Here is an 18,660-nt window from a genome sequence, read left to right as displayed (position 1 = left end):
CGCGCATAATAATTTTGTTGTTTAAACCTATTCTGTAGAATAAATGAAAGATCCGTAGTTCTTCCGCATAAGGGCAAGCCCACCTTGTATCGGTCAAACTGAGTAAATATGAGTAAACATTCTTTGAACTAGCTACCCGTAAGCAGAGTCGGCTAGTTCAACGCCAATCTTATGCAGGGGATGGGGGACAAGAAAAGAAAATCTGTTACTAGCTTAGATACTCTCCAGAGTGACGGAATCAGAAGTTTGAGGCAGCTTATGGAGAAAGTAGAAGGTCAGGTGTATCAGATGAAGAGGTACTCTACAGCGTTAAAGCAGGTTGCGCCAGCGATGGAGTCAGCTTGACTGGCCAGGACTCGCGCGCAGGAGGCCCGATGGAGATTGCGGTGGTGAGGACGATGGCGAGCGTGACTCAAGCCGCTCTCGCTGCGCCCATTCTCGAACGATGACTCCATAGTCGGCAGTGATGGCGCGGATAAATTCTGCTCGTCCAGCTGACGCGATGATTTCTGCGAGTCGCTCAAGGTCTGCTAGCCATAAACCGGCCCGGGACGCGGAGGGATGCCCATTTGGCTGTCTCTCATCGAGTCAACTTTGCAAGGTAACTAGTTAACAGTTGCAGCCGTCTCTCTGACCTAAACTCAGCATTCACGCCGCCTTGGGTCGCCATGGTCGCGTTCAATCATAGTATTAACCCAACGAACAACTGCAGAGTAGAAGTGACAAGGGCCTGATCTCAGTAGAAGGGGTCACAACAGACACAAGAGTTTGTACGAGGACAAGTGTTAGAGGCTTGTAGAGGACCAGGAGGAGCGCGTTGAAGTGTAAATAAACTATGGTGCCTAACTACAAGTGGTTAGTTAGCGGAAGTGTGGGCCATCCCGCTTAGAGATAGAGGTTGGGTAGTTGTGGATAAAGGATAGAGGTAAAAGGCCAGAGAACAGGTGAGATTCCGCACTCGATCTACGTACCCAAATGCCGCCGTATCCAGCTGCCTAGCTGTGTATCCTAAGCACAATCTTCTACTTCTGCTATATTATCTCGTTATACTAGGGTAGGGTTAGGGTTAAGGGCAAGGGGTTAGATGTATAAGAATCCTATATAAGAGTAAGAAGGTAAAATAAAAAGGAGATAGGTATAAGAGGTAAGTAAATAGAATGAGGTAAGGTGTGGCCTCGGAGTACATAGATACACTGGAGAACCTTACGCTAAGAAGAATACATACTTTACTCTGTGTACCTAGTTAGGCGAGTGGATACGGTGGCATTTAGGTAAGTGGTTATTTCAGCAATTAGGCAGTTCCACAGTAATAATACACTAACAAAAGGCAGTACATTGCAATCATCCTAATTGGAAGCTCCAAGTTCCTGCACAGGCATCTGGCTAAGCTCATCGTTGTCATCTTGCCCAGATTGAGACTCATTCTCAGCAACTGGGGTTGCACATTGGGGCGTCTGGCAACGCCGACTGTTATCCAGCCAGTTATACTTCTTCATACGCATACGGTTCAAGGCAGAAACATCAGGCTTTGCGGCTACTGGTCCTTCGGCAGTAAGGTCGATCCTTGCAGGTTCTGAGGGCACTGTTGTAGGTTTGGATGCTCCTTGATGAGAAGCAAGGCTTGCTGCCGTAGCCTTGGAGGCTACAGCTATTGCGGCATGATACTGCGTGAGGAGGTTGAGGTGGGCAGCTTCAAGGTTCCGAAACTTGTTGCGCCAGAGTTCCGCCTCAGCTGTGGCTTCTTCGATTGCCTTGTTTTTGAAAGTTATTGACCGTTTCAGGAGGGTACATTCTTCTCTCATCTGCTGTGCCTTTGACTTTCCTGTAACAGGGTCAATGCCGCCCCACTGCGCAGAAAACCATGCAATTTTATCCCGTTCATATCTCATCCTATGCGCTACCCTGCGGTATTGGTTGACTCTGTGGTTAACTGTGCTGTCCGCTACTTCAACACACTTGACGTGAGCGACCGGAGTCGACGGTAGATAGCCTAGAGGTCCGCCCATGCGAGGATAGGGAGAAATATATTTCTCTGCATTGTTGGGCGTAGTGAAAACCTGTCTGTACATGGAATTCAGTAGATCTTGGCTCCCGATATTGTTGTATTTTTTTATAATTTCTGACACTGGTTTTCGTACCCACGGCTTGAGAAAGACTGGCTCGGCAGCTGGGGGGGATTCCGGGGGTGATAGGATCGAGGAAGAGACAGTGTGACATGGCCTTCCAGGAAGAGACAACGGTTGATGGATCGGAACTCGCGGCGGAACGGGGTCACTAGGAACTTCAACATCGTCGAACAAAGAGTCAACTGATGATTCACGTTCTCCTCGAGAATTATCATCAGGAATATATTGCGTCGACGGCGAAGGCAGGGTATGTTCCACGGTTATAGCTTGCGGTACATCCTCCTGCTCATATGAGCGGCCCGTATGTGGAAGTAAAGCAAGATGCGGCCCTCTGCGAGAGGAAGCTATTGAGCTGTCGCTAGGGTGACAGGAAGTAGTATCGCGGGTCGGCGAAGGACTTTCAATCTGAAGGGGTCCAGGAATATTGGGGGATACTTTGCACAGTCTTTTAGAAGTTTCACAGATGTCATCGGTACCGATATTCGTAGCATCGTCTATGCAATCGAAAGACCTTTTGAGCATACGCTTACCATCATCCAGTCCCGCCGTTAAGGCGCCCGTATGCTCGTCGGCTGCTGGTTGGGCACTATGAGTTTCAGTGTTTTCCGCCGCTGGGTTTGCGTTGTCGTTCAGCGTAGTGTCATGTTGTAGTAGGATATCGTCAATGTCATCATTGCCTCCGTTTGAGGCTGTGAGTCTGTCCAAGGCATCCTGAAAATCACTTCCATTACCGAAAATGCCCAGATCAGAGAGAGAATCAAGCCCCTCAGTAACGTCTGGTTCACCCGGAAAATCCCACAAGTGCTGCGGCTGTGGTTCAAGTAAATGTGTAAGCTCTTGGCCTTGATTCATAGCTGGCTGAGAGTTGGGAGAGTTCTCTGTCCGCAGCTCATGAGGGCTTTGGACAGGAGGAAAACAGCAAGGCAGTGTCTGTAAAGAAGCATAAATACCTTCTGATGACGAGGATTGCATGGTGTTCATAACACAGTGCAATCCTGCTGGGGCTTTTGATGCTATTCAATCCATCGACAAGGACTAATAGATCAGTCAAAGGAGCAACAAACAACCCCTCTCCAAGCTAGTAGCCGTAACTTAACAAGTCTGTAAGGGAAGCAGGATTCGAGACCAGTCCAAGCGGTCACTATTAATAGCCCCTGCCGTCCACTTGTTATATTGCTCGACCTAGCTGGCTGGTGTTGTTGAAGTTGTTGATGTTGATGTAGTTGAAGTCCAAGTTGAGTTCTGTTCATTTTTTGTCCAGCAGGTAGTCACATGACCAATGACTCTTGTAATTATGTAATACGTCGGATTAACTCAAACCTTATTTATTGGCATCGAGGGCATATTTACTCCAATAACTCTCCATATGCGAATGAAATAGCTGTTTTTTAAACAATAGGGAGTTATAGAAGCTCTATCCACGGGATATTTGTCTTGAGAATGTTAAATATTCGCTATAGACATAAATAATATGATGGATGTTGGGTTGCCCGGGCGGCTTCCATGAAATTGAACGGTAAAATATTTCTCCGATCACTCCTGGGCGGCTGTCACCCACGCTTGGGCCACCTGCAGTATATCGAGATTCTTCCATGAGGAACCAAGAAGAAATATAGAAAGCTCTTGATGAACAGAGACCTGTGAAGAAGGGAGAAAGCACAAAAAGGAAGGCTTTCCAAGCAAGAACTGAGCTGTGATGAGCTTACTCTAGCTAAGAAAAAACAACTAAAGCTCTACGTCGCGCGCCGCAGCCATGAGTGTGATTCTTTGTACAGGTATGTCACCTTCCCGCATTTTGATAACATCCATCAATGCAGCTAACTGGCTGTCCATGCTGGGTTTAGCGGGATATGACCATATTATTCGGTATGTCCAGCAGGTATAGAAATATTTCAAACTTGAGACTGCGTAACTGACTTGATTCTAGATTCTGGGAGGCCCTATCAGGCATATGTTCCCGCACCATCCAGCACCCAGAGTCCCAGGTCAACCGGCTATGCATCACTCCAGATAAGCGTTTTGTGGCCGCTGCAGGCAGGCATCGAGTGTACCTTTACGATATCCGATCTACAAACCCAAATCCAGTCATGAAGTTCGACGGACATACGAATAATATCACCGGCGTCGCGTTCCACTGTGAAGGAAAGTGGATGGTGACCAGCTCCGAGGACTGCACGGTGAAGGTGTGGGACGTTAGGTCTGGGACACTACAGAGAAATTATACTCACAAAGCCCCTGTGAATGATGTGGTTATTCATCCCAACCAAGGTGAATTGATTAGCGGAGATGGCTCTGGCTTTATCCGAGTCTGGGATCTGGGTGAAAGCAGATGTACCCACCAACTGATACCCGAGGAAGATGTGTCCGTGGCTAGTGTTAGCGTTGCCAGTGATGGATCTTTACTGTGTGCTGGAAATAACAAGGTATGGTTTTTCTCCCTCTGGTAGATTTGTATGATCCTTGCTTACCAGATAACATTGTAACAGGGAAACGTATACCTCTGGCGAATGTTGCAGAACCAAGATGAAACAAGCATTGTCCCCGTTGCGACCTTCCAAGCGCATAAGGACTATCTGACTAGAGTGCTACTCTCGCCAGACGTCAAGCATTTGGCAACCTGCTCAGCAGATCATACAGCCAAGGTCTGGTCTTTGGATCCAGAATATGGGCCAGCAAAAATGGCCGCTGCCGCCAGGGAGAAGGCAGCCAAGGAAGCCGCCCAAAAGACTCCTGGACCTGCTTCTGCGGCTACTTCTGTTACTGCTTCTCCAAACGGACAAAAAGGTGAAGCCATAAAGACACCACCCAAGACCCGAACAGAATGGAATGGAAAGGGATCTCCAGCCAGCGGTTCAATCATCGCATCTGGCGGGAGTACAGAAATATCTGCCTCAGAACTTACCCAGAACGATAGCTTTGTTTCGGATCAGCCATTTTCTTCTTTTCTTGATGGACCACCTATGGACCATACCACAAATACGCTTTTCCTGGAAACTACACTAGCCAGTCATCAAAGGTGGGTATGGGACTGTGCCTTCTCGGCTGACTCTGCATACCTGGTTACAGTGTCTAGTGATCACTGTGCACGTCTATGGGAACTTTCGTCCGGGCAAATCATCCGACAATATCAAGGTCATCATCGTGGTGCGGTCTGTGTTGCCCTGAATGATTACTCCGAGCCGCGGTAAACGGTATTTTCTTCGATTGATGCTAGGTTATATACCTTTTTGATGCCTATCTGCCTCTCTTTCTTTGAGTAATCATGTTCTAGCCTGGCGTTGAATGTATGGTGGCGTTGTTATCGGTATTTTGTTGGTGTATGGAGGAATTGATTGTATGTATGATTGATCTGACACATCGGAAATGAAATCGGTTCAATATATAGTACTATCTTGCGGCAGTAGGCATTCAGAAGCAGCGATTACATCTTAAAGGTCTACGTAATAGTAATAATGACCATTATCCTATGTAATCATTTATGCTCCCAAAAAAAATTCACCACATTTCCATCCAGGAGAATTCAAATTTTATACCATTCCAAGGCTTGAAACAAGAACACAGCACGTTTCCCCCATAAGATTCATCTCAGAGAGCCAAACCAGACAATGTTCAACACTAGGTCCATCCCCTTCTCCTCGGCCACAGGATGTTTATACGTCCACATGCCGTCATGCTTGGTATCCCAGTATGCGCCTGATGCACAGTGCATGCCTCGTCGTCCTCGAGCTTCAACATTAGTGGAGCCCTCCTTGCTTGAGAAGCCTTGCTGAATGATTGTGCAGGTAACGTTGAATCGATATGTGGGTTTAGAAGGGTCGGGTTTGCTGTCCTCTTCCTTATCCGTCTCCTCTGAGGAAATAGATGATATGAGTGATCGAAGGACTTGGTTCTATATCCAGTGTTAGCCAGCTGGGGTATTGAGTAGCGCATAAACTAGATAGAACGAACTATTATCTGTGCACTCCATTCGGAGACCTTTTCATGTTCATACTGCTCGACACCCTCCAGTGTGGAATCGCATGCCTGAGTGCGTTAGTAACTTGTAGCGGGGCGAAGGAGATCCGGGTTGGGGAGTGGGAGGTTTGAATACCTCAGCAGCGATCTTGGAAAGCTGTTCCACAGGAATTGGCTATAAGTCATGGTAGCGAGCCGTCAGTAAGGGGCCCGCGGATGCTTAGCAGGACACAGGGGTAACCATACCGAGCTAGAGTGCGGTTCAACTGCCATGGCTCCGGCGGTCCTGCGCGACACTAAAATGAGGGTATTCGACTATACGGGTGAAGACAATTGACCGCCGCAGCGATACGCAACTTGTATCTCTCTCGATCACTCGTAAAACTAGCGACTTTTCTCCTCGTCGTCTTGTTTACTTGTGAGAATAACAATGGATTATGTAACTGCCCGTGCGTGTATAATTAGCTTTGAGTTATGTAATACTATATCTGATTAGTAAGCATGGATCATGTGACTGTTACTTATTTGCCACGTGATGGATTCTTGTCCCGAAGTGGCAAGAAGCAAAAGAAGCTTTTCGAGAGAGTCGAAGAAGCCGAAGAAAAAAACCATCGACGAAGCGAGATTCAGCTGGCGTTTTGACTGTCTTTACCCATCTACAGCCGAGTGTTCGACAGATACGTCTGACCGCGTGGAACTCGCTACCCTTCAATAATTGTCCCTTGCCACCAGTCACTATGTCAAGCCAGCCCCTCCTACAGTCCGCTCCAGGTAAGCTGCCGATTGGACCCTTGCAACCAGTAGCAATAGCTTCTACGGAAGCACAGCCCAGCAGAGCACAAAAGAATGGATAAAAGTTTGAAAGCTAACCACTGAGATGAACGATGATGATAAACACAGGCAAGAGAATTGCGCTGCCAACTCGCGTCGAGCCAAAGGTCTTCTTCGCCAACGAGCGAACGTTCCTCTCATGGCTCAACTTCACGATCATCCTCGGCGGCCTGGCTATTGGCCTGCTTAACTTTGGCGACCGCGTAGGCCAAATCAGTGCCGCGCTGTTCACATTCGTGGCAATGGCTTCGATGATATATGCGCTGGTGACGTTTCACTGGCGAGCGCAGAGTATTAGGAGACGCGGGCAGAGCGGTTTCGACGACCGGTTCGGGCCGACGGTGCTGGCTGTTGCGCTGCTGGCCGCTGTTGTTGTCAATTTCGTCCTCAGGTTCAAGCAGGGTGGTGCTAAGTAGATGCATTCATTTGAGGTGAAGTGAAATCGACGCACTGGTTTTGGAATACTTCGGACCTTGGTTTGTCTGGTTGGATATGTCTGTCTATGCTGGTGATTTAGGTGATTGGGTGTCTATACGTGTACCTGTACTTGATGACTTTTTGTTCTGTTCTGCTTTAGCTTGCGATGTGCGTTCCCAGCGGTATAAAGATTCATATATGATACAGCTGAACGGGCGAGCAGCTGTCGCCCATCGTGACGGTGTCTTTATCAATTCTCAGTTTTGGCAGCCTTGCATTGATATGTACGAGGCCTTGCACGTCCGCTTGCCTTCCGATTGGCTAGGGAAGCGCCATAATGAAGATATTATATCATCCTGCATAAAGCCATTCTCTCCATCCATTCCATTTCATGTGTATTGTTAGGTTTTTGTTAAACATATCTCTCTTGACTGATATTATGCCTTTAGCTGTATTACTAGGCGTAGCAACCAGTATTATATGCAGTACTAACCAACTTATAAATTTACCGAAGTACTCCCTCCTGTGTAGCAAGCAAAGCTGTTACTTAAGGGTGGGTTTATTATATTTATAGTTCTGGCTATACCGAAACCCCCAGCAGTACACATAGTACTCTGTATATGGTGTCCAGTTTCATATAGCATTCCAACATAAAGACGTCCAGGCAGCGCATGTAGTGAACTCTGGAGCAGTCAACCCCGAATATCCCCTTTCCATGTAACATCTCAGCCAGTTTACACAGATACATCCTGTAATCAAGGACCATCTGTTGATATATATATGCCGTATAAATTGGAAGGCTATCAGCTAAACAACATCATGTAAAACCTTTAGTGTAAGCATATACCAGGTACCGTCTCACTCTATCTTCTCCTGTTAAGTGTTAATATCTTCTGTTTTTTTTTTTTTCTCTTTCTTCAAGCCGAAGAAAAAATAAAAACAAAAGCAAAAGCTAGAGCCATGCTTAGTCATCATCCCCCTTGCTGTGTTATCCATTACTTTAATTCAACTTCTTCGCTCGGCTTCTATGATGACTTCACCACTCGGAGTCTCTACCTCTACCGTCCTGCCTCTGTATCTCCCTCGCTGCTGGCACGATTGAGACAATCGCACATCCCCCATCTCGCCTCGCTATCGCCGCGCCGGGGTGGCCGCTGCGCTGCAAGTCGTTAGTTCGTCAGCTAGCTTGCATCTATCTCCCCCTGGCCAAGCCAAACGTCACCAGCCAGCCCGACCGTCCGAGAGACCCAAGACAACGCAACCTCGAACCTCAAAACCGCCAACTTGCGCGCCCTTCGAGACCACGGCCAGCGCTTCCTGACAGCGCTTCTCACGGTCCTCTGCCCGGCGACTTGACACCGCCTGCAGCGATCTCTCGTCTCTGGTCGGCCTTGAAGTGTCTGGACACGTCGCCGCCGAGGCAGCGACGCTCAGGTCGTACCTGAAACAGCCCGTTTTTCCGCGCGGCACCGGTTTCTTTCCACCTCTCTACAGCTCGGTCGTCCTGGTGAAGACAGACTTTGCGGTGCCTAAGAGGAAGAGGCTCGCAAGAGACGCCTGGGCGCTATAAAGACGCCGTTCCTGATTGCCCTGGTGGCCCCTACGAGCCAGCCTGCATGTGGCACCCTAGACGTTGATACATTTATTACGTACCGGGGAATTCGACGATACACAGCTGTCTCTTCTCTGCAAGGCGCTTTCATATGGCATGTTCCGTCTGCTACCCTGGTCTTCTATTGCTAGGGTTAAACAGGTAACGGGCACTGCGCAGGAGCACCCAGTCAAGGAGATGGCCGTACGAGAACAGAACCCGTCATCATCACAGCTGCAGTCGCAGTCGCAGTCGCAGACACTGAAGCGGAAAAGGTCCGATTCTGCTGGATCAGAAGTGATTTCGCAGGATGCCGCTGGCTACTCTAAGATAGCTGCTCTACATAGACCAACAGTGTCTGCAGATAACGACAGCATAGCCCAGTCAAGAGACGTTGCGGAGCCCAGGATAGGCCCGGACCGCGACCCAGTTACCAAACCGACAAGCAAAGCCAATATACCCAAGCTACATGACCTTCGGCAGCCCATAGCAGCGCGGACCATGGATACCGAAGAGCTGCGTCAGACCCTGGAATCACAGTTCAGCCTTGAAGTTTTGCTCAAGCACGATGAACTACGCATGATAGAGCAGGAGATGGCCAAGTGCCAGGTTGCGCTCGAGCAGCTGCGTCGTTGCGGTGAGATTCCATACCCTGGATCTGGCCTGACGGGACCTCTGGCGGCCGTTAGCAACGGCTCTGGACCAGCCGTCATGCCTCCGCGCAGCAGCCCCCGTCCTCCAGCATCTCCTTCTCCCTGGGGTACCAATGATGGAGCGTATACCCGGCATTACGCACGGTGGCTTCTTCCGGATCCGCGATTCGATGGTGGAGAGGTCGAGACAGTGCCGCTGCCTTCTAGGGCCGGCAAGAGTCCCGTGGTAGATGGACGAACGACTCGTGCATCATGGGCTGATGCAACCACGGCTTCTTCACGCTCTCATCGTGGCACTGCTGGTGCGAAACTACAAGCCCTTTCAAGTGGATACCCTCCTCCGAAAGACAAGGCCGGCCCGATGATCATTAAACGCAAGACGGACGGGCAATTTGTGAAGCTGGTCTGTCTTGACTGCAGGCGTGATAACTTCTCCAGCACACAAGGATTTATCAATCACTGCCGGATAGCGCATAACCGCAGCTTTGCCAGTCACGATGCCGCAGCAGCAGCCTCCGGTGAGCCTGTTGAGGTGGATGAGGCGGGTACTGTTGTAGGTGGGCAGAGTGAACCGCCTGCTGCTGGTCCCGCTGGCTATGTCCATCCGTTGATTCGGTCTGCTCTCCTCACTGACCCTGCGAAAGGGGCAAAGCACAGTAATCAGCAGGCCAAGGCCAGCACTAACCCTCCTATCCAATCCGTTACTCCTTCGCCTCAACTACAACCCAAATCAAGCACTCCAAGAGGAGGTCCTAAAAAGCCCGATGTCTCCCCCGCTTCTACTTTCAAGGCATCGCCTCAGACACCTCACTTATCGTCCCTCATGCTCTGGAAGGGTATCGATATTGACCTATCACACGTTGTGAACGATGCCCTTACCAAACCAGACGTCGACATGTTCCTCTCAGATGAAAACTCAGACAGCGAGGTAGATGAAAATACTTCACACGGACATACAAGTTCTCAGCTAAGCATTCGGAATAACAGACTGCCTGGCCGCACCGTTTATGCATCCTCCCAGCCTCAACGACCTGGCAGCCGCAAGGGAATGGACAAACGAGGCGCTCCCACACGTCGCTCACCTGGACTGTTGCACACATCAACATCGCCAACTCTTTACTCCTCAGGAATGGCAGCGGGGCGGCATCCGGAACCCGATGGAGACATGGATATGACAGGCTCCAATTCACCCAACCTCAGCCCTAACACAGTCGAGTCAAACCAGGCCCCTAGCCTCGTAAGCGACGATGGAGAATACGAAGCTCCCTCCGAATCTGAGAGTCCCAGCCCCAGCTCCTCTGGTTCTGAGGACGAAGGAAATACATTCGATGATGTCAAGGTTCAGGACGGAGATGATCCAAGTGCCGATTCGAATGCTTCAAATTCAACAACGGGGCATATCTCGGGCCCGGCGAAGCATCATGCCAGACCACCAATACCTACTACACCAACAAGACGACATACCGTCGGCAGGAAAGACGAGTTGAAAACCAAGAATGCAAAGAGGCATCGATAAAAATGCCTCCAAACCGAACTTAGCATGTATAAATATATGCTGGATAACAACCTTTTTGCTCCATTTCATTTTATTATTTCTATTTAGAGTGTTTGACCAAGCATTGCATGCTTCCCTTATGACTACCTTAACGACCTTGTCTATTGCTTTCCCTGTTTGCCTGCTCATCTCCCCTGATTTCAATTCGGAATAGCGGAACACTTGAAACTCCTTTAATTTGGGCGCGTCTATGGTGTTGGCTGTTCTCTACCCCTTTCTGCCTTCACCCCTATACAAATTCTTAATATTCCTAACTTTCTTGTGAGACCGATAGCTCTACTCACTATATTACTTCCCCTCCTCCTTTATTTTATGTGGATATATTATATACAGAAGAGATTGTCTTATGCTTACCATCAACTCCCACCCCTCTTTGATCTCCTGTAGATGTTTATAATGAAGCTAGGGGGGAACAGCCAAATTCCACTCACGTGATGATAGCTCGAAAAGTGACGTTTTGATAAGACGAAGAAGATGCCAAAGACACGAACAAGCAAATATAACAAGATACTAGCCTGAGCAACCCATGTAATGGGATATTGATGCCGATATTGATGATATACGATGACATCGCGCCTCGTCCTGGTCATAGGTGACCTCTTCATTCCCGACAGAGCACCAGTAAGCAGCTCTATTGAAGCCTGGCGCAACTACGTACGACAATAACAATACTAATATGTCCTAATCCTTCTGCTGCCCGCAGGATATCCCAGCAAAGGTATGTCAATTCATCCCGTCTCTGTCTCTATAGCTGTTTTCCACTGACTAACATCTTGTATAGTTCAAGAAACTCCTCACACCCGGCAAGATCGGCCAGATCTTATGTCTAGGCAACCTCACAGATCGCGACACATATGAATTTCTCCGCCAAATAGCACCGGACCTGCAGGTCGTCAAGGGCGACTTTGACGTCGATGCTCCGAATCTTCCTCTAGCTAAGGTCGTCACGCACGGTAGCCTACGGATAGGTTTCACGCATGGCCACACGATTATCCCGCAGGGCGATTCGGAAGCGCTGCTGATCGCAGCTAGACAGATGGATGTTGATATCTTGCTGTGGGGAGGCACGCACAAATTCGAGGCGTATGAGATGGAGGGAAGGTACTTTGTTAACCCTGGCAGTGCAACGGGGGCGTTTACTACATCTGGGGTGTCGAAAGGGGAGGAGCCAACTCCGAGTTTCTGTTTGATGGATGTAAGTGTTTGCCTACCGCTGATCTTCGTAGTGTATGCGATTGCTTACAGTTTGGTGTAGGTGCAAGGCGATGTTCTTGTGCTGTATGTCTATCAGATACGGGTGGACGAGCAAGGGGCCGAGAATGTGGTGGTAGAAAAGGTGTCTTTCCGGAAACAAATCTCCCAATCTGCGTAACACTCATTCCATTAAATGATATCCTTGAGGTTGCCGTGTGAGGACCGACACTTGAGCGTTCAAATAATAGACATTTGGCGAACAAATCATAATAATATACAAATATATAAGTCAACCAACCTGCCAATCCTGCAGCAGTGTCAAGTCAGGAGACATCTAAAGTCAATTACCATAAAATTACAAGCCCAACACGCCATGAAGCAGAACCAACGAGCAAGTACAAATGCAAAAAAATGGCCGCTCAGCTTCGACGGTCTTTCTTCTCGTTGAATAACCTTTCCACTTCCTTCTCCAGCGCGGCTTGTCCGTCAGGTCTAAACCTAGTCACCTTCTCCACGTTCTTCGCTGTGATTTCATTCATTTCTTCTTCTCCCGAAGCTCGCTGGTGAGCAAGTGTTCTGGCAGTCATGGCAAACCGCATATCTCGCTTGCCATCCACCAGCTCGAGAATGGCGGAGGGAGCTTGGTCTGATTTCTTGGGCTCAATGCGCAGTACTCGGGTGTAGCCACCTGGTCGATCCATATATCGTTCTCGAAGAGGGCCAAAGAGTTTTGGTAGCATCTTATGTGGTGCCTATCCGACGTTAGTTTTCTTGTCCAGGGCTAAGGTGTTGAAATATCGTTCTTCAGCTTCCGACTTGATGGACGTACAAAGAAATAAGTCATCGCCCTGTTCCGGCTGGCCTCTGTATTCTTCTTTCCAAGCGTAATCAGCTTCTCCGCCAGCCGCTGAGCCTCTTTTGCCTTGGGCCATGTCGTTGTTATCGACTCATGTGTGAAGAGAGACGTGACTAGATTTCGAAGCAGGGCCCGTCGGTGTGAGGACTTGCGCCCCAAATGTCGATATTTCATTGCACCACCAGCCATTGTGAAGGGTGTGTATCGTTAGAAGTAAGACTGATGACGTTGGCAGCTTAATTGGTGGTGATAAAGTCGATTTGGTTGCTTCCTTGAAGATTTGATGAAGCTTGGATCGAACAAAAAAATTGTCAGCAGAGGAAAAAGTCTTGGCAGATTTTTTGTTGTTCAACGGCCAAACGAATATCTCGGAGAACCAAAAGAACATCCACGGACGACGAGATCAATTAAAGAAGAAAATGGTCTGAAGAGCATGCGGGTGGTTCTACCACTTGATTGCTGACATCGCAAGAATGGGTTTTATTGCTGGCTTCGTACGTTCTACTGCCATCACCCATGGATTTACTGCCTGTACTAACCGCATCACAGGCTGGCGGGCTTGCTCTCACCTACTCTATCATCCAGCTGACGGTGCTGAAACAGCTTTCCGACAGACAGCAGCAGCAGGCTCTTCTTCGGGAACAGATTGATTCTCTGAACAACATGTCTATGCCGGCTACTGCTACACACAGCGTGCGCGATGAGGTGGACTATGCTGCAGCACTGGCACGACGAGGCTACGCACCACCTGAGGGGCCAACGATGGTTGATACATGGAAAATGAGATGGAATGAAGAGGTGAAGTCGATGGCGCGGAGCATCCATGAATTCAGCTGGGAGGACATAAGGGAGGCGTTCAGAAAGGCGCGTGGAGGGTAATTATACCTCCTTGAGTGTATTTTATATGTATACTACCTGCGACCCATGATATCCGGCTATGACAAAGTCTCTACCTGGTGAATGTAGAGGAGGATATAGTATGTCAGTCATCTGCATCAGCAGATACTTTCTGCCCAGCTGTCGAACCAACGGGGGACTGTCTACTCCCGCTGTCAGCCCAAATCTCCTTACTTTTGCTCGCAACCTCACGCATCGTCTCTGCCACATCTTCCAGCTTCGCAACGACGTCCAGTACACCATTGCTCACTCGCTCAAAGTACCTGTCATTGGCTTCTCTCCGTTTTCGAGCGTGCGTGATATCCTTCTCGGTCTTCTCGTCCAGCACTTCCCGCGGTTTGTTTTGTTCTATCTCCATCACAGCTGTGTTCCCACTCGACGAGTTATTGTTGTTATTGCTGCTGTTATTAGGCACTTCCTCGCCCTCTGTTCTGCCCCATGCCTGAGCCAGCGCGAGCTGCTTGGCTCGTAGACTCTCCACGACTTCCGGGTGATATGAGCCAAACATCCGGCTGCCTCCGGTAGCTGCAAGCTCTACCTCGGCGAGAGCACTCTGCATCTGGTCCCAGAGGGCGTCTGCCCCTTCTGCCGGCCGTGGAGGTGCTGCATCCTGCTGGGTGCGCGGGTGGGTCAGGTTCAGGTCTCGGACGCTCTGGATATCATGAATATCGTGTATATCGTGGAGGTCTCGGATGCTCTTCAGAATGGAGGCGTGCGTTGAAGATGTCTGGGGTGCTGTGCCTGCAGCTGTTCCTGGTCCCGTCCTGGCGTTGGCGAGAGACGCCCTAGAAGTGTTCTGAGACGGCGTCTGGATGACTATCCTCCTCCCTTGCCTAGAAGAGCCACTCTGCGACATCTTCCAAAGCTATCTCATCCCTTCACCCGTTTGCTTTTATCTTCATCTTGTCTTTCTTTCTGTCCTTCCGCCGCCTTCGTCGTCTTCTTTCTCTCTTCCTTTCTTCCGCTTTTGCTTTGCTTGTAGTCCAGACTTGCTTATGTCAATGCTTATTAAGTTATGACTCACCCGTTAGTCACTAGGTTCATATTACTAATGTATTACTAATCTAATTCGCTTACCAAACGCACTTTTAGCGAACACCAAAAAAAAAACCACCAAAACTTCATTGTCGGCGGAGAAAAAAGACGTTTCGACACCAACGACACTCGACATTGCAACGAAGCTACAGACAACAGCTCGTTGGTCTTTTCCTCCCCGACAACTTCCTATCGTATGTGGAAAATTTGAAGCCCTGATATCAAGCAGATCGATTCCCCGACTTACAATTTACGCCGTGCAGCGAACTATAGATACGTTAATACGTCGAGATGGGAAAAGGCAAGCCGCGTGGTCTTAACGCCGCCCGCAAGCTGCGAAACCATCGCCGCGAGGGTCGTTGGGCCGATTTGCACTACAAGAAGCGTCTCCTAGGAACCGCCTTCAAGTCCTCTCCCTTCGGTGGATCGTCACACGCCAAAGGAATCGTCATAGAAAAAGTTGGTGTCGAGGCCAAGCAGCCCAACTCTGCTATTCGAAAGTGTGTCAAGGTTCAGCTTGTCAAGAACGGAAAGAAAGTCACTGCTTTCGGTACGTCGATCTTTATTCAATTGTTAGGCGTTGTCCGGACCATGTTTCGCGAGGGGGGAGGGGTGCGCGGATGATCAAAAGTGGCGTGGTATTATATTGAGCGAGAGCATGGCTAATTAATGACATTCTAGTTCCCAATGACGGCTGCTTGAACTTCGTTGACGAGAACGACGAGGTGCTGCTTGCTGGTTTCGGTCGTAAGGGCAAGGCCAAGGGTGATATCCCCGGTGTGCGATTCAAGGTCGTCAAGGTCTCCGGTGTTGGTCTGTCTGCTCTGTGGAAGGAGAAGAAGGAGAAGCCACGATCTTAGACGGGTTTCTTAATTTCGTGGTTGCGGGCGAGATGGCGTGGCTGTTTACGAGAGGATACACAGCCTGGTTTGGGTCGATGGCTATGGCTACGGCTATGGATCCGGAACAATACAGAAGGGGCTGCTAATTGCTACGAATTCTACGGTTATGTGAAGGATGAAACTCCCCTGCTGGGCATACGATACAATTGCTTTTGACAGAGACCGAGATTTCTTGATCACAGTAAATGTGGAATCCTTGTGCATTCGCTCGATTTAAATCAGTAGCTCAAGTGCAAGTTAACAAAAATTCCATTTTTCTCTTCAACGTCGGTCCCGTTGCTCATGCCTCATGTTCGTCTCTTAATCTCGCGGGGGAATAACTCAACCATTAAAAAGTGATGTCCTCTGTCCGGTAGTGGTCTGATACAATGCGGTACAAATATGATGGAGCGTGCGCACCCCTGAACATCAAAGTTAGCCAATAATCACAACTAAAGGGTTACAAGCGATACTCACACGTTGGTGATGTAGAGATCAACAAGTTCGGGCGGCACATAGTCGTAGAGCGGGTTCATCACGTCCACCTTCTCCGCCACATCGCTATGCATATAATCTGCAACCGCGCTGGCGTCTCCATACCCGATAAGGGCCTCATAGTCGAACGGGTAGACAGGACTGAGCTTGTATATTCCACTCACTACCACTACAGGCGTCTTGTGTACCTTGGCAGCGCTGGCAACGACTCGAGATCCAGCTGCGGCTACAAGGCCGCCATTCGCGAGCACAGAGTGAGTGCCCAGGATGACCTTGTTCACTCGTGACATGAGTGCAAACACGGCCGAGTCAGGGATGAGTATGACTGTGATGCCCAGTGCAATCAGAGGCTTTTGGAATGAGTCCGTTGCAAGGCCTTCTTCGTCGCCCGTCAGGGTTCCAGTGACTGCAGCATGACTGTCCTTGTGGCTGTTGGGATAAGATTCCACGTGTATGACAGTAAACTTGCGGCGAGCAGCTGCCTTGAGAAGGAATTTCTGAACCGAGACAGATGATTCATATGTGAGGATTATTTCATTTGAGTGAATGTGTTCGAGTGCATAGGCTGCGATCTGGTCGTCAACTTGGTGCAATTCATCCACGATCTCAGTTATGCCGTCGAGGACTTCAGCTTTAAAGTCCTTTATGTCGCTGGCCTCTGCATCATCTCCCTCAGAGGGTTGCTCCGGTTCTGGTTCTGATACGACGGGGGATGATTCAGGCTGGGCGGTCTCTTCTGGCTCGGGTTCAGAAAGGAGATTGAACATGGATATCACTGGTGTGCTCATCACTCCAGAAAAGGACGGATGTGTCATGAGCGCTGGCCGGGATAAGTACCGTCCATTCGCATCAAAGGGGGACAACCCCTTTATTTCCTGGTTATTACCTCCTCGTCTCCGGGAGTGTGGCGTATGCCGTGAGCGTGTACCCGCATGTCCACGGCTCGACTGAGTTAGAGATTTGTGTTGTTGCTGCTGCTGCGACCCCTTCTGTGAGGTGAGCTCCTTGAACCGGCTATCCTCTGACTCGTCTCTGATTAAACCAAGTACTCGACGGACGATATTTCCTACGACCATCTCTCTGGGCTGAGCAGCTACAATGAGTCTCCCAACCTGCTGGACTCGCTCTATCAGCTGCTCCGGCGAAGATACGCGGTGTGTAGAGACGACCCGCATGAGCAGGTAGACTGTAACAACGGCACATGAGTGTGACTGGCGTATTTGTCTTCGTTTAAGCAGGCTATATACCATCGTCAGTCAAGGTGCCATTTTTGAACCGAGAGTGATATGTACGGACGATATGAGTGTTTCTATAGACGATTCGATCGAGTTGATCTTGAGATTGCGCAGGAAGGTCGACAGCCCCGGAGACAGGGACACTGCTGTAGATGTCATCCTATATGTGTATATAACTGTAGTACAGTCTCTATCGGACTGGTTTATTTGGCGAACTTCGTAGTTGTTGCGGTAGCGATCTAGGGATGCCGTCAGTAAGTGATGACTCAAGGTACACACCTCTTCGCCGCGCTCAAGAGCCAATTCTGCGTTCCCGCGCCAGCAACTCACCTGTTCGACCAGCCTGTTACCTGCGGCGGACGATATTATGTGTAGGATTGAAGTCTCAGCACCGCGAGTCTTAAGAATCTGCTTTGCCCGCAGGAAGAAAAATAATAAAAAGCGAGAGAGAAAGCTGATTTCCTATCTGGGACTTGGCAGGCTTTTTATCATCACGTGAAGTGGGATTTCCAATGGTTCCAATATATTCACAATAAAAATATCATCATGCAAAGGAGGACATTCATTCATTGAATGATGGCATTGGTTAGTAGAGAAAGCATAGAGGAGTAAAAAAGAGGATGAGATTCGCTTGCTTGACTGTTTAGTCTAGAAACTGTCTGGCAGATGGGAGACGTCCACTTCATGGGGATAGCACGTTAAATAGATATCACGAAAAGAACCAGGAGAAGAGAAAGAGACCAAATAGAAGAAGTAGAAGAGAAAATGATCCATATCCCAGTCAGATAGATGCCTCAGTTCAAGCCCCAAATGACACGCTAACTCCTGGCTGGCAACGCAGGAAGCAAACCAAAGAACTTCCACCAGCAAGGCGGCCAGCCATGTGTTCCCCCCTTTTTTTAATGCTTGCTTGTCCATATTTGTTGATGTTTTTTTTTCC

General features: G+C 49.1%; 11 protein-coding genes across 11 annotated transcripts; 6 read left to right on the top strand and 5 right to left on the bottom strand.

Annotated features, from left to right (window-relative positions):
- Window positions 1–1,346: 1,346 nt before the first annotated feature.
- TRV_04610 (uncharacterized protein) lies at window positions 1,347–3,098 on the bottom strand (the record flags this gene model as incomplete). The annotated part of the gene is made up of 1 exon (XM_003021251.1): window positions 1,347–3,098. The coding sequence occupies one exon, from the start codon at window positions 3,096–3,098 to the stop codon at window positions 1,347–1,349; it is 1,752 nt and encodes a 583-aa protein (XP_003021297.1).
- A 781-nt stretch (window positions 3,099–3,879) lies between these two features.
- On the top strand, window positions 3,880–5,314 carry TRV_04609 (uncharacterized protein; the record flags this gene model as incomplete). The annotated part of the gene is made up of 3 exons (XM_003021250.1): window positions 3,880–3,992; window positions 4,054–4,549; window positions 4,643–5,314. The coding sequence occupies 3 exons, from the start codon at window positions 3,880–3,882 to the stop codon at window positions 5,312–5,314; spliced, it is 1,281 nt and encodes a 426-aa protein (XP_003021296.1).
- Window positions 5,315–5,706: 392 nt separating this feature from the next.
- On the bottom strand, window positions 5,707–6,147 carry TRV_04608 (dynein light chain (Tctex1), putative; the record flags this gene model as incomplete). Its single annotated transcript, XM_003021249.1, has 2 exons — window positions 5,707–6,015; window positions 6,118–6,147. The coding sequence occupies 2 exons, from the start codon at window positions 6,145–6,147 to the stop codon at window positions 5,707–5,709; spliced, it is 339 nt and encodes a 112-aa protein (XP_003021295.1).
- An 817-nt stretch (window positions 6,148–6,964) lies between these two features.
- TRV_04607 (uncharacterized protein) lies at window positions 6,965–7,327 on the top strand (the record flags this gene model as incomplete). The annotated part of the gene is made up of 1 exon (XM_003021248.1): window positions 6,965–7,327. The coding sequence occupies one exon, from the start codon at window positions 6,965–6,967 to the stop codon at window positions 7,325–7,327; it is 363 nt and encodes a 120-aa protein (XP_003021294.1).
- A 1,709-nt stretch (window positions 7,328–9,036) lies between these two features.
- TRV_04606 (uncharacterized protein) lies at window positions 9,037–11,088 on the top strand (the record flags this gene model as incomplete). Its single annotated transcript, XM_003021247.1, has 1 exon — window positions 9,037–11,088. The coding sequence occupies one exon, from the start codon at window positions 9,037–9,039 to the stop codon at window positions 11,086–11,088; it is 2,052 nt and encodes a 683-aa protein (XP_003021293.1).
- A 603-nt stretch (window positions 11,089–11,691) lies between these two features.
- Window positions 11,692–12,499, top strand: TRV_04605 (vacuolar protein sorting 29, putative; the record flags this gene model as incomplete). The annotated part of the gene is made up of 4 exons (XM_003021246.1): window positions 11,692–11,781; window positions 11,831–11,845; window positions 11,909–12,322; window positions 12,383–12,499. 4 exons carry the CDS (start codon window positions 11,692–11,694, stop codon window positions 12,497–12,499), a joined length of 636 nt encoding a protein of 211 aa, XP_003021292.1.
- A 241-nt stretch (window positions 12,500–12,740) lies between these two features.
- TRV_04604 (uncharacterized protein) lies at window positions 12,741–13,366 on the bottom strand (the record flags this gene model as incomplete). The annotated part of the gene is made up of 2 exons (XM_003021245.1): window positions 12,741–13,073; window positions 13,151–13,366. The coding sequence occupies 2 exons, from the start codon at window positions 13,364–13,366 to the stop codon at window positions 12,741–12,743; spliced, it is 549 nt and encodes a 182-aa protein (XP_003021291.1).
- Window positions 13,367–13,693: 327 nt separating this feature from the next.
- Window positions 13,694–14,056, top strand: TRV_04603 (uncharacterized protein; the record flags this gene model as incomplete). The annotated part of the gene is made up of 1 exon (XM_003021244.1): window positions 13,694–14,056. One exon carries the CDS (start codon window positions 13,694–13,696, stop codon window positions 14,054–14,056), a length of 363 nt encoding a protein of 120 aa, XP_003021290.1.
- Window positions 14,057–14,159: 103 nt separating this feature from the next.
- On the bottom strand, window positions 14,160–14,930 carry TRV_04602 (uncharacterized protein; the record flags this gene model as incomplete). The annotated part of the gene is made up of 1 exon (XM_003021243.1): window positions 14,160–14,930. The coding sequence occupies one exon, from the start codon at window positions 14,928–14,930 to the stop codon at window positions 14,160–14,162; it is 771 nt and encodes a 256-aa protein (XP_003021289.1).
- Window positions 14,931–15,400: 470 nt separating this feature from the next.
- Window positions 15,401–15,969, top strand: TRV_04601 (uncharacterized protein; the record flags this gene model as incomplete). The annotated part of the gene is made up of 2 exons (XM_003021242.1): window positions 15,401–15,659; window positions 15,791–15,969. 2 exons carry the CDS (start codon window positions 15,401–15,403, stop codon window positions 15,967–15,969), a joined length of 438 nt encoding a protein of 145 aa, XP_003021288.1.
- Window positions 15,970–16,463: 494 nt separating this feature from the next.
- TRV_04600 (uncharacterized protein) lies at window positions 16,464–17,735 on the bottom strand (the record flags this gene model as incomplete). Its single annotated transcript, XM_003021241.1, has 1 exon — window positions 16,464–17,735. The coding sequence occupies one exon, from the start codon at window positions 17,733–17,735 to the stop codon at window positions 16,464–16,466; it is 1,272 nt and encodes a 423-aa protein (XP_003021287.1).
- Between the last annotated feature and the right edge of the window lie 925 nt (window positions 17,736–18,660).

The sequence above is a fragment of the Trichophyton verrucosum genome (genome assembly GCF_000151505.1).
Source record: "Trichophyton verrucosum HKI 0517 chromosome Unknown contig00357_1.f1.exp, whole genome shotgun sequence".
Classification (NCBI taxonomy): Eukaryota; Fungi; Ascomycota; class Eurotiomycetes; order Onygenales; family Arthrodermataceae; genus Trichophyton; species Trichophyton verrucosum.
This window is presented reverse-complemented; position numbering and strand designations above follow the sequence as displayed.